This window comes from Nannobrachium achirus (genome assembly GCF_963921795.1).
Source record: "Nannobrachium achirus genome assembly, chromosome: 10".
NCBI classification, from domain to species: Eukaryota; Metazoa; Chordata; class Actinopteri; order Myctophiformes; family Myctophidae; genus Nannobrachium; species Nannobrachium achirus.
This window is the reverse complement of record NC_137819.1, coordinates 65,077,373-65,089,854: the sequence shown is the minus strand read 5'-3', so window position 1 is coordinate 65,089,854 and position 12,482 is coordinate 65,077,373. Positions and strand designations below refer to the sequence as shown.

The window sequence follows — 12,482 nt, the reverse complement described above, 5'->3', positions numbered from 1 at the left end:
GGCCTCTACAACTCTTTTTCCCGGGCTGAATCAATTGAGTTCAATGGGGGATTGGTGCTAGCTCCAGGATTGTTCAAGCTTCACATGACAATGGCTAAAACGGTTTAGTGATGACTCATCACTAAACCCCCTAGTTTGACCCCGCACATGCTACTTAAATTTAGATTTTTTGGGGGGTGTTTCTTTCCTGTGTATAGTATTATGTCTAGTAAATGAATGGGACCCCAACTTTCAGAAGCTGTCAGAAATCCCCTTAGGCTAGGGATATTGATTGATCAAACTGTGTTAAAGATGTGTTACTAGACACCTTTACAAACACATTGGTGAAGACATTTCTGGGTAAGGATTTTATTCCCAGGTTTGATTTATCTGATAATATCTCCTGACTATATATAGATAAATGTCCTTTATGCCCCACTGAGCCAACACTGCCCTCTAGTGGGCAGATGGGGTAGTAACCATCCATCATCACATCACCATTACTTCCTCATATTATTCACTGCCACTCAAACCTCTCCACCTCTTTGGTTTCCTTCGATGTGTTCATATCCATAGCAATGTACATGTATTTATGAATTTGTTATGTGTGTATGTGTGTGTGTGTGTGTGTGTGTGTGTGTGTGTGTGTGTGTGCGCGTGCGCGCGTGTGTGTGTGTGTGTGTGTGTGTGTGTGTGTGTGTGTGTGTGTGTGTGTGTGTGTGTGTGTGTGTGTGTGTGTGTGTGTGTGTGTGTGTGTGTGTGTGTGTGTGTGTGTGTGTGTGTGTGTGTGTGCGTGCGTGTGTGTGTGTGTGTGATATCTGTATTGTACCACACAGTGTTGTTGTTTAGTAGTGTTGTTGACGTATAGCTAACTGTAGTTTTTTTGTGCCATGCTGTAGTTTTCATTGAGGTGAGTAGATTTAACCCACTAAGGCCTGGAACCACTTTAACCATTATTTTAGCCGCTATACAAGCTCACAGTGCGGCCAAGCCTGTAGATCTGCTATTTTTGAAAAAGCGGAAACAAATATTTTGAGATGGGGGGGGGGGGGGGGGGCGTCCGCGGTCAAATACATCTAATTTTGGGTGGTCCTTGACATGAAAAAGTTTGAGAACCACAGTTTTGGAGGAAGGATTTAGAATCCTTCGATGATAGAAACATGAGTTTAAAAAAAAAAAAAAAAAAAAGAATTTAGAAGACATTTATAGAATCGGATCAAAATATTCAAAGACTTGCACACATTTTCCCGATTTTTCAAAAAATAGCAGATCTACAGGCTCGCAGTGCGGCACTCGTATATCTGCTATATTTTAATTGCTAAAGCATAAAATAATGGTTAATAATGCGTCCCAGGTCTTAATTAACCCCTCTTTGCCTCCCTACAATTCTGTGCCGTTAAGAAGTGATGCCAGGGGTGGACTGGGCATCTGGCATACCAGGCATATGCCTGCTATGCCAGATGGGCCCACTATACAAGTGTATAGTGGGCCAATACAACAGGCCCACTATACAAGTGGGCCGGTGGGGCTTTTCTTGTTTTACCAATGTATTTTTTGCCACCATTTTAGGATGGTTACAGTAGAGCCATCACATGATTGGCCCACTGGCTTGTCTATCATCTGAATACCGGCCCTAGTGGCCAGCTCATACAAGAACCACAACGCGCCGCTGTCTCGACGCGTTGTGGGCTTGTAGATCTTCTATGTTGGGTTTGCGCAGGTTGTGTTGGGCCGGTGTGGGCCAAGATGCCAGGGCCGAATTTATGTCCCAGTCCGGCCCTGCATGATGATTCATTAACTTTTTTGTCTCAGGGCACCCCATCAGGGGCGTTCACAGACATTTTGAGGGGGGGGTGCTCAAGTGAAAAAAAGGGCACCTTGTGCAGCGCGTGGAACCGTCGACTGCCAGTAGTTAGGGATGGGAAGTGTTGCATTGGTGATTCAATGTTTGGGGGACGTGATTTGAATGATGTCACGTGGACGGCGCTTACACATACATTACAGGAGTTAACAGGTACAGACAATGGTCTATTGATATGCATACATGCCCTGCTGTGACATATCTAGGCTATATCTATTGATATGCATGCATCAATTAAATGTGTATTTGGCTGCGGACCCCCATCTCAAAATATTTTGTTCCAGGGACCCCCAGAAGCAAAGACTTTAGTTAATTTGGGTCTTGCCTCAAGCTAGATGCAGAATAGATACATGCTGTTTTGATTACAGATAGCCTACACATGTGGCAAGATTCCAGAGCATTTTGGGGCATAAATATATTAGAACCTTTTAATCCAGAATTGACCAATGTCACCATGGTCCATGCACACTGCACAAAACAACAAAACAAACACTGTACAAAAACATGGGGTCTGTCTGGGGGGGGGGGGGGGGGGGGGTGGTAAAACAGGTTATTCTGTCTGCTTTCAAATTGTAGTAAATGAACTCAGATTGTTTTAAAACCTACAAAACAACTCTAATATTATGAAAATCGGACATTAACTGGCTGGTGTACTGTTCTGGGAGGTCCCAAAATAGATAACCCCCAGGGGCGGGGGTCTAGAACATTTTACACCCATAATTTACTCATTTGATTCCTTGACCCAGAACACATAGGATTGGCATGTTTAATTACGTTTCTAGGTTGTCTAGAAGCCAAGATAGCACAAATTATGTATTTTATGTCGGCCATTTTGCATTTGGATTTTTGGATTCCCCATGCTCTGAAGATTCCAAAAATGTATAGTTTTACTAATCTCCAAAACTTTTGAACAAAAGTACACAGTGAACCTGACTAAAAAAGGGCACTTTGATCCAGGAAGGCAAAAGGGCAGGTGCTCTGGCACCCCCTAGTGTCTACCTGTGCACGTCCCTGCACCCCATAAATATTTTTTTAATCCGAGGCACCCCTACATTATCATTTTCACTCCCAGCACCTTATATTTATAGCATATCGTCGTTGTCGGGTGGAAACCTTGTATGTCAAAAACCGTTCGTTTTGTATTTGTCATCTATAAAATGTACTAAACTAGTGAAAACAGCAGATTGATGCGAGGCGTTGTGTGCTTGTAGATCGGCTGTTTTCACTAGTTTTGTGTGACAGTCTTGTATGATGAAGCAGGGCTTTGCTTTACCAAAAGACGTACACATTTGAAACTTGGAGATACGAGGTTTCTGCCCGACAGTGACGATATTTTAGTGATTATGTTGCGAGGTAAACGTTGAGATAACAGCCATTTTGGTTAGAACTGACTGAAAATAACTTTGTACTTCAAGTTTAAAATTATACTAAATATTTGTCCAATTCCAAATATTATCAAATGATCTTGCGGCACCCTTGGACTGCCGTCATGGCACCCCAGGGTGCCCCGTCACCCACTTTGAAAACCCCTGCATTAATTAATTCATTGACTGATCTTCTGCCATAAGAGCAGATCATATAAAACAGCGTTTCCATGGCCTAGCGTTTGGCAGCAGCAGCAGACTAGTACAGTACCAGTACAGTATGAGTACAGTACGGGTACAGTGCATCATTATAAGTGCATGGCATTCAGCATTAGCTGTGCATATTGTCATATCATCACCTTGATAAAATACATACATATAAATCAAATCAAATCAACCTTTATTTATATAGCACATTTACAACGAAAACCATTGCCCAAAGTGCTGTACAGGGTGCATCAAGTGAAAAAACATGTAATACAATTACCAAACAACATAAACACATTATAAAAGCAAAGCATGAGATGAGACTAGTTTAAAGAACATTAAAGGCTAGGGAGAAAAGGTGAGTCTTAACTCATTGAATGCCCTTTTCAAGATGGCCGCCAAGTACCAGGATGCCACGTTCCTAAATTTCTAGTGCACGGATCAATTTTTAGTGCACGGATCGTGCACGCCCATGCACCATATATGCACCATATGTGTAGTACTTTTTAACAGCTTTCAAACAAAAAAATCCGCTTGGAAATCCGTTCAGGCATTCATGAGATACAAGCCTTCAAAGTCAGACAAAACAGCCATTTTTGACATTTTGAAAGATGTGTTTATGGGGCTAAACATGCAATTTCTCAATTGCGATCATGCCTAATACATTTGAGGCATTTTTAGACATTTTTTTATAAAAAAAAAAAAATGAAAAAAAAAAAAAAAAATCAAAATGGCTTCCAACTCTGGAAACTCGGGCTGTGGCAGCCTGGGACTACTGTAATAACTCGGGAAACTCGGGCCTTGGCAGTGAGATTTAAAAACACCAATGGACTGAGCCCTTCGAATGGTTAGAGGAAGGACGTTCCAGAGAGCAGGGGCATCAGCAGAAAAGGCACGGTCGCCCTTGGTCCTGAGGTGCATTGTGGGAGCCACCAGGAGTGACTGGTCAGCAGAACCTCAGAGCCCTGGTTGGGCGATAGGTCTCAATGAGCTCCGTGATGTAGGGCGGGGCCAGCCCATGTAGGGATTTAAAAGCAAATAAAATAACTTTAAAATGAATTCTAAAATAGACTGGAAGCCAGTGGAGATCAGCTGAAGACTGGAGTGACGTGTTCTCGCTTTTTAGTGCCTGTGAGGAGGCGGGCGGCAGCGATTTGTATAATGCCCCAACGTCATTTGTTGAGGAAAATTATATTTTATATTTTTCAATAGATATTTACTTTCGCCAGCAAGAGTGCGCAAGTACTGGGTCGGGTGTTTCTGTCGCGTTATTCTGTCTGTGTTTACGCCCGTAGCCAATGACGGGCCAGCATTCTTGGTGACGTCACCATCGACAAGTGCAGCCTGATATAAATAACAAGACGCGCTCTGCTGGCGCACGAGTAGACCATACATGGTCACGAGTGCACAATACACAGGTTGGCACAAGCTTCTTTCTGAACCTCTCACTCTGCCGCTCTGCAGCTCCGAGATGAGGTTCCTCACCGTCGTATGCCAGAATCGTCCTGCTGGGTGGAAGATCCGCCGTTAGCGATCACTTCTTACCTTTGGTGAACATTCTATCCAAAAAGTGAAGGTTTTCTGCTGATCTATAATCGTTTTACTTCTTCAACGTGGAAGAAAATCGAAGCAACGTGTTGAAATAAAGAGTTTATATCGCTCATGTTGTCAGCCGGTTCTGGGTTTTCCCCATTGACTAACTTCCGGGCTCAGGTGCTACAGTCAATGCGAAAAACGCAGAACCGGCTGACAACATGAGCGATATAAACTCTTTATTTCAACCCGTTGCTTCGATTTTCTTCCACGTTGAAGAAGTAAAACGATTATAGATCAGCAGAAAACCTTCACTTTTTGGACAGAATGTTCACCAAAGGTAAGAAGTGATCGCTAACGGTGGATCGTCCACCCAGCAGGACGATTCTGGCTTACGACAGGGAGGAACCTCATCTCGGAGCTGCAGAGCGGCGGAGTGAGAGGTTCAGAAAGGAGCTGCAGAGCAGCGGAGTGAGAGGTTCAGAAAGGAGCTGCAGAGCAGCGGAGTGAGAGGTTCAGAAAGGAGCTGCAGAGCAGCGGAGTGAGAGGTTCAGAAAGGAGCTGCAGAGCAGCGGAGTGAGAGGTTCAGAAAGGAGCTGCAGAGCAGCGGAGTGAGAGGTTCAGAAAGGAGCTCGGTTGGCACATTGACAGAGTGCAGTCTGGTTTATATCTTTATTGAAAAGATCATGTTTCCACCCAGTAGTAGAATGGCCTATGAGTGTAAAAGCCATTGTTTTTGTTAAATAGTGTTAAATAGCTCTGTATCCTGATCATTGTGATTGTTCGTTCAGTAACAGGGGTCTCCATGTCTCTCCAGCTCAGTATTAAACAGAAAAATGCATTTTCAGGAATCAGGATACCAGTTCTATCCAATCAGGATAGAGAACTCAGACATGACACAGATTGAACAAGTGAAATTGGAAGTTATGACACAAAGAAATGAGCCGACACATTTGGAACTGGAACTATACAAATTATATTGATTCACGATTGGCTAAAATGTTGTTGTACTGCACTTGCACATGTATTTTCTGTTTATTAAAGTTCTGGAAGGACACTGAGACCCCTTCGACTGAACCAACACACTATAGCAATGATTACTGTCACAATATAGTCCCTTGCTTTAACCAAACTATCACTTATCCTACCTTTAAGGTTTGTGAATATAAAAATATACTTAACTATCCGTCTTCATTTAAACTCCTGTGTTTCTCTCGTCATTTCGTCACAGTAAAAAGCCAAAGAAGCCGCAGCGCAGACAGATGAACAACAGACTGAAGCCCCTCACCCTGGCCTACGATGGAGACGCCGACATGTAGACCACCCTGACCCCCGACCCTTGACCCTTGACCTCTGACCCTGGCTTACGATGGAGGCGCTGACATGTAGACCCCCCCCCCCCCCCCCCCCCAAGACGGAAACAGCAAGACAACAGGATCTCCGCTTTCCTTTGTAGCTGGATACCTTTTCATCAGGCAGGAAGCTGGTTGGAGTCTATTCGTTCCAACGTGAACACAGCTTTCTGAACCGTTCTGTAAGCTCCATGGGTACAAAATACTGGCCACAAGCAACATAATATTCCCCAAATGTTCAAACCAAAGTGGCTTTTTTTCAGTAGAATATTCGCCCTTTCTCCGTCCCAGCAACGACACACTCTCACAGGATCTAGAACCAGTAAACGGGACGTTGGCGAGATTTGCCGTGCGATGCCGACACCCACTTAGGAGGCTATTTGTAGGCTTTGTGTACCATGTCGCCCTCTGGTGGATCCAACCAGGATGCCCTATGTTGTATATTAAAATTCTTTGACCCCCTTTCTGTGTAGAGTTTGCATGTTCTCCCTGTGTCTCCTAGGGTAGATACCCTCACAAAAAAAACATGCAGTAATCCTGGTCTATACTGCCTGATGGAGGGGAAAGGAACTGGTTGGAATAACGTGTTCCTTCCACGCGCTACGTCCAAACCGGGGGGAAATCCCCCCCCTGTCAGGTGAAAAGAAGCAACTTGGACTCCTCATGCATAGAAGGAAGCATGAGGTCAGTCCGTTTCTCTCCCCAGGCGCGGCAGAGGGAGAGCAGAGCCCAGGATTACATAGCTTAGGCAATTGGCACTGGGTGGGAAAAATGGCTTACAAAATCGTGGGATAAAAATGTTAAAATAAAATAAAAAATCGTTGACCTACCTAGTCGCTACCTAGACCTGCGCTTGCCAGACAGACAGACATACACGGAAAGACAGACAGACACACACTCCTGGAGGACAGACCGACAGACAGACAGACAGACAGACAGACAAACAGACAGACAGACAGACAGACAGCTTGTCACGGAAAAACCTAGCTGTCGCCCCTCCGGCCGCCATGCTCGTGAGTGGGCGTTTGGGAGGGTGGGGGTTTGGGGCTCCAAGAACACACAGCCAGAATCCCAGGGGAAGAATCTGATCAGGACTTGAACCTTAAGGCCATGCAAAAACCTTTCTCTCTCCTCATCCTCCCAGCAGCAGCAAACAGAGGAATCCAAACTGAGTCTGTGTTCGTTTATAAGCAGCCTTGAGAGCATCCCGTAACTTCTCCTCTCCTTCTTCTTGTACTGTGTTGTACTAGTATTCTTATGAGTTACATTTTGATACTTTGTTCACGAGAGCCTTCACAACAAACAAACAAACAAACTCTTTCTCTTCTGAAATGGAAGGTCTGCCTTGTCACTTCTCTGCCGTTTAACTACCGTCAGTGAAAAAAAGAAAACACACGTTGTCTTTCAAGAAACGAACGTTGTTGGAGAGGGGCCACTAACTGAAAACTAAAACGAAAAACTACACATTTTTGCTGCAAAAGCACAATTCTCTGCTACCGGCTTGGTTGGGTTTGTTTTCCGGGGGTTTTACGTACACAGCCGTGGCAGGAATCGTTTCTACAGGACACAAAAACATTCTGCTTCATGTTTTCTTTGTTTTTTTATTTTATTTTATATTTTTTGGGATTCTACTAAAGTCTGCTCCGTTTTACTCTGAGAAGAAACCTTGAAAACGACAAGAGGACAAAAAGGAAAAGTGTAACGAATCTTCCAAGAAACGACCGCCGCTTTTTTTTTTATCTCTGCCTCCTCTCGAGTCGCTCCTCAGTTTTTTTTTCAGGCATAATTTCTTGCACTATATTAGTGCAGCATGATTATATTTAACGTGTTGTCTTATTCGTCATCTTCATAGGAAACTGCCTCTCTTCTCCATACAAGACGGTGTACGGTCGGTCTTGTGCTAGAAATGTACAAAAAAAGAAAGAAAAATAACGAAAAAAAAGTAGACTTTTTTTTTTTTGCGAACAGGACTCACCAATTGTTTGTTAATATTTTTCTTCTATCAGGGACGTGCTGGGCCCCTGATTCAGCCTGGGAAAAAAAGAGTTGGAGAGGCCCTCATTGCGCGCTATGGAGAGATCTCTCTCTCTATAGCGCTGCTGCTACTCAAAGATTTGCCATTTCAGATCATGACAAGTGACAAGCCAGTGGGCCAATTACTGTACATGAGTTATATTTCGCCGTTGTCGGGTGGAAACCTTGTAGGTCCAAAACCGTTTGTTTTGTATTTATCATTTTAAAAATGATTTAAACTAGTGAAAACAGCCGATCTACAATCACACGTTGTGTGCTTGTAGATCGGCTGTTTTCACTACTTTTGTGCAACGGCCTTGTATGATGAAGCAGGGCTTTGCTTTGCGAAATAATTTATAAATTTGAAACTTGGAGATACAAGGTTTCTGCCCGACTGTGACGAAAATGGAACGAAGGCCGACATTTTATTTTTATTTTTTTCCTTAATGACCGGCCTGGACCGGCCGGGAATGAACCGGCCGTTCGGGAGTTGTCCCGCTTTTCCCAATGGCCAGCACGTCCCTGTCTTCTATTACCTCTTGTATGTGACGACGACGGGGCGCAATGTAAATATGAATTTCTCTCCACGTTTTGACCTTTGTAGTGTGTATGTACAGTATGTACAGTATGTACAGTATGTACAGTGTGTATGTACAGTACATACAGTATGTACAGCTGCTGTGAAAGAAAGGTTCTCAATCTCTGCCTGAATAATGTTTGTTCCTCGATGGTTGATTTCTTTATACGTGTGGCTTAATATCATGCTTTTATTTTTGTAAATTATGAATTATGATTATGATTATTATTGTTATTATTATCACCCTCAATGAGCCAATCGAACCCCAAAGTGAAGGACATACACTGAACCTTGTTAGCATAATTAACCTCGTTAGCATAATTACCCAAGTCATATTTTGTTGGCCAAATTGTGATATCTGCTCTAACTCTCTACTCTCAGATCTCAGCCTATCGGAATGCTTGTAAATCACTATCTAGCCCGGTGTTTTTCAAACAAACAAACCTCGTTTCTCCAAGTTTAACATTTGTATGTTCTTTCGCAAAGTAAAGCCCTGCTTCATCGTACAAGGCCGTCGCACAAAAGTAGTGAAAATAGCCGGCGCGAGGCGTTGTGTGCTTGTAGATCGGCTGTTTTTCACTATTTTAAATCATTTTTTAAGTGATAAATGCAAAACAAACGGTTTTCATCCGACAACAACGATATGTTTTTGGTTAAAACGAGGTGTTTTGGTTAGAGCTCTATATTCTGATAACAGTCATCATTGCTACAGAGTGTTTGTTCAGTCTCTCTGGCTCTTTAGTAATGAGGAAAAACAGGGCGTTTTCAGGCGGGTTGCCAATTTCCTCCAATCAAAGACAGGGAACTCATTTAGCAGCGTCAACTTTATAGTGTTCCAGCTTCCCAATGGCTGTGCATCTACATTAACCCATTCACACACACATTCATTACATTCACCCATTCACACACACATTCATTACATTCACCCATTCACACACACATTCATTACATTCACCCATTCACACACAGATTCATTACATTCACCCATTCACACACACATTCATTACATTCACCCATTCACACACACATTCATTACATTCACCCATTCACACACACATTCATTACATTCACCCATTCACACACACATTCATTACATTCACCCATTCACACACACATTCATTACATTCACCCATTCACACACACACATTCATTACATTCACCCATTCATACACACATTCATTACATTCACCCATTCACACACACATTCATTACATTCACCCATTCAAACACACATTCATTACATTCACCCATCCACACACACACACACATTCATTACATTCACCCATTCACACACACACATTCATTACATTCACCTATTCACTCTGGGGGAGCCCGGGATCGAACTGGGAACCTTCCTGATTGCCAAGCGGCCTCTCTACCTCCTGAGCCACTGTCTCAAATTCATCTGAACGCTACGTTTATCTGAAGTGTCACCTCACATCACATCACATGCATAACGGACATGATGTTTTACATATCAATACCCAGGTAGTTGGTTCCAGGGGGTCCCCACCAGGGGGTCCCCACCAGGGGGTCCCCACCAGGGGGTCCCCACCGGCTACATACATTAATTCAGTCTTAATAGAGTCTGCTACCCAGGGAGGGCATGGTTTGGTTCTATGGCGGGGTGTGGCGTTTCAACAAGTCAGTATTCACTGCTCTTTTCTGGTTTCTTTCCCTTTTAAGGAGAACAGAGCTTATTTTTGAAAAATAACTCATCTACAATCTAGATTTTCTGCAAATCCCCTGGAAATCTACTGTCTTGCCAATGGTAGAACGGGGTAAGTTTTGAAATGGCACATCTGTAAATGAATTAATTAGTCATGCTTTGGTTCTATGGCTGTGTGTGGTTATAATATGGAATACACTTATCGAAACATGCAAATACTCTGGCTAAATTTAGGCTTAGGCCAGACAGAGCTGGATTTTTCATATATCCCGGTTTTTCAGATATCCACATAGAAAAATATCTATAGGTCCACACGACAAAGATATCTAGGTCTAAAATGATTTGAGTCCCCAGACCTCCACTAGGGGGACAAGCACACACACAGTAAAGTCTTCAGAGATATCCGGGTTCCATGTCTACACGGATCCAGTGAATCGGATATTTTTCAATGTCTTCACACATTTATCCGGTTTCAAAAATATCCAGCTTCCCGGCCAAAATATCCAGCTTCATGTGGCTGCAAGCCCCAATCGCACAAAGAAATGTCTAGCAAATGTCTAGCTTCAGAAATATCCAGCTCTGTGTAGCCGGCACCTGAGTCATGGATTGTAGCTTTTAACCTCATTATTTGAAATGTTTTGGAACAAATAAGTTACTTTAACTTATTGCATTATGCAAATGATCAGCTGTTTTATGCACCAACCAAGTGGTTGAAAGATTTATCAACTTTAGGTTTCTGATGTATTATCCGTGTGGAATTACCCTATCATTTGCATATCATCAGGGACGTGCTGGGCCCCTGATTCAGCCCGGGAAAAAGAGTTGTAGAGGCCCTCATTGCAGCGTTATAGAGAGAGATCTCTCTATAGCGCTGCTGCTACTCAAAGATTTGCCATTTCAGATCATGACAAGTGACAAGCCAGTGGGCCAATTACATTTATATTTCAGTTATATTTCGTCGTTGTCGGGTGGAAATCTTGTGTGTCCAAAACCGTTTGTTTTGTATTTATCATTTTAAAAATGATTTAAACTAGTGAAAACAGCCGATCGAGGCGTTGTGTGCTTGTAGATCTGCTGTTTTCACTACTTTTGTGCGACAGCCTTGTATGATGAAGCAGGGCTTTACTTTGCGAAAAAAAATTACAAATTTGAAACTTAGAGATACAAGGTTTCTGCCCGACAGTGACGATTTACTAATGGCCGGCCTGGACCGGCCGGGATTGAACCGGCCGTTCGGGAGTTGTCCCGCTTTTCCCAATGGCCAGCACGTCCCTGCATATCATTGACAGGAGATTGGCTTATTCAGGATTCAGTGGAGTTTGTTGCTATAGAGCAAGTTAAGGGAATGTTTTCATTTATATATTTCTTGCAATATTGAGTTGTAAATAAAGTGCATTTTATTTATTTATTACTATTTATGTACCATAATGAGTTCATTTTTTTATTGCACAAGATGTTAACAAAAAAAAGGGAAAACGAAGAAAAAAAGTGAAGTGTGAAAGTGGGCGTGTCTTATTCTCTGATAAACATCCTCACTGATTGATGAGCTGTCATTTTCCTACTGTTGATTGATTTATATGTATCTGACTAATTGCTGATAATAAACAAGAAAAAAAAAACATTTTGAAATTGCAGCCTTTTATTTAATATTACTATTTAGGGACTTCAACAGGGGGTCTGGGACCCCTAGGGGGTCCCCAGAGTTACTACAGGGGGTCCTCCAAATCTTTCAGTGATAGAAAAAAATGTTCTTCTTTTTTATATTAACCACTTGAACCGGACCCTATGCATATTCTGGGAACTTTAGCCAAAAATAGGCGATCTACGTGAGCTTGTAGATCGTCTATTTTTGGAGCTTTGGTGTAGAGGGGAAAAAGAGCAGACTAAGTACAGAGTGAAAGGCCAAGTTTATTAAGTATTGACGGTT

General features: G+C 42.8%; 1 protein-coding gene across 1 annotated transcript in view; it reads left to right on the top strand.

The window, feature by feature from the left end:
* The window catches only part of LOC308293231 (thrombospondin type-1 domain-containing protein 7A-like), a gene marked incomplete at both ends in the record, with an annotated part of 287,387 nt that extends 281,124 nt beyond the window's left edge, over positions 1 to 6,263 (top strand). Inside the window, 1 exon segment of the mRNA XM_080735667.1 lies at positions 6,176 to 6,263. Coding sequence (XP_080591793.1) covers positions 6,176 to 6,263 — 88 coding nt within the window.
* Between the last annotated feature and the right edge of the window lie 6,219 nt (positions 6,264 to 12,482).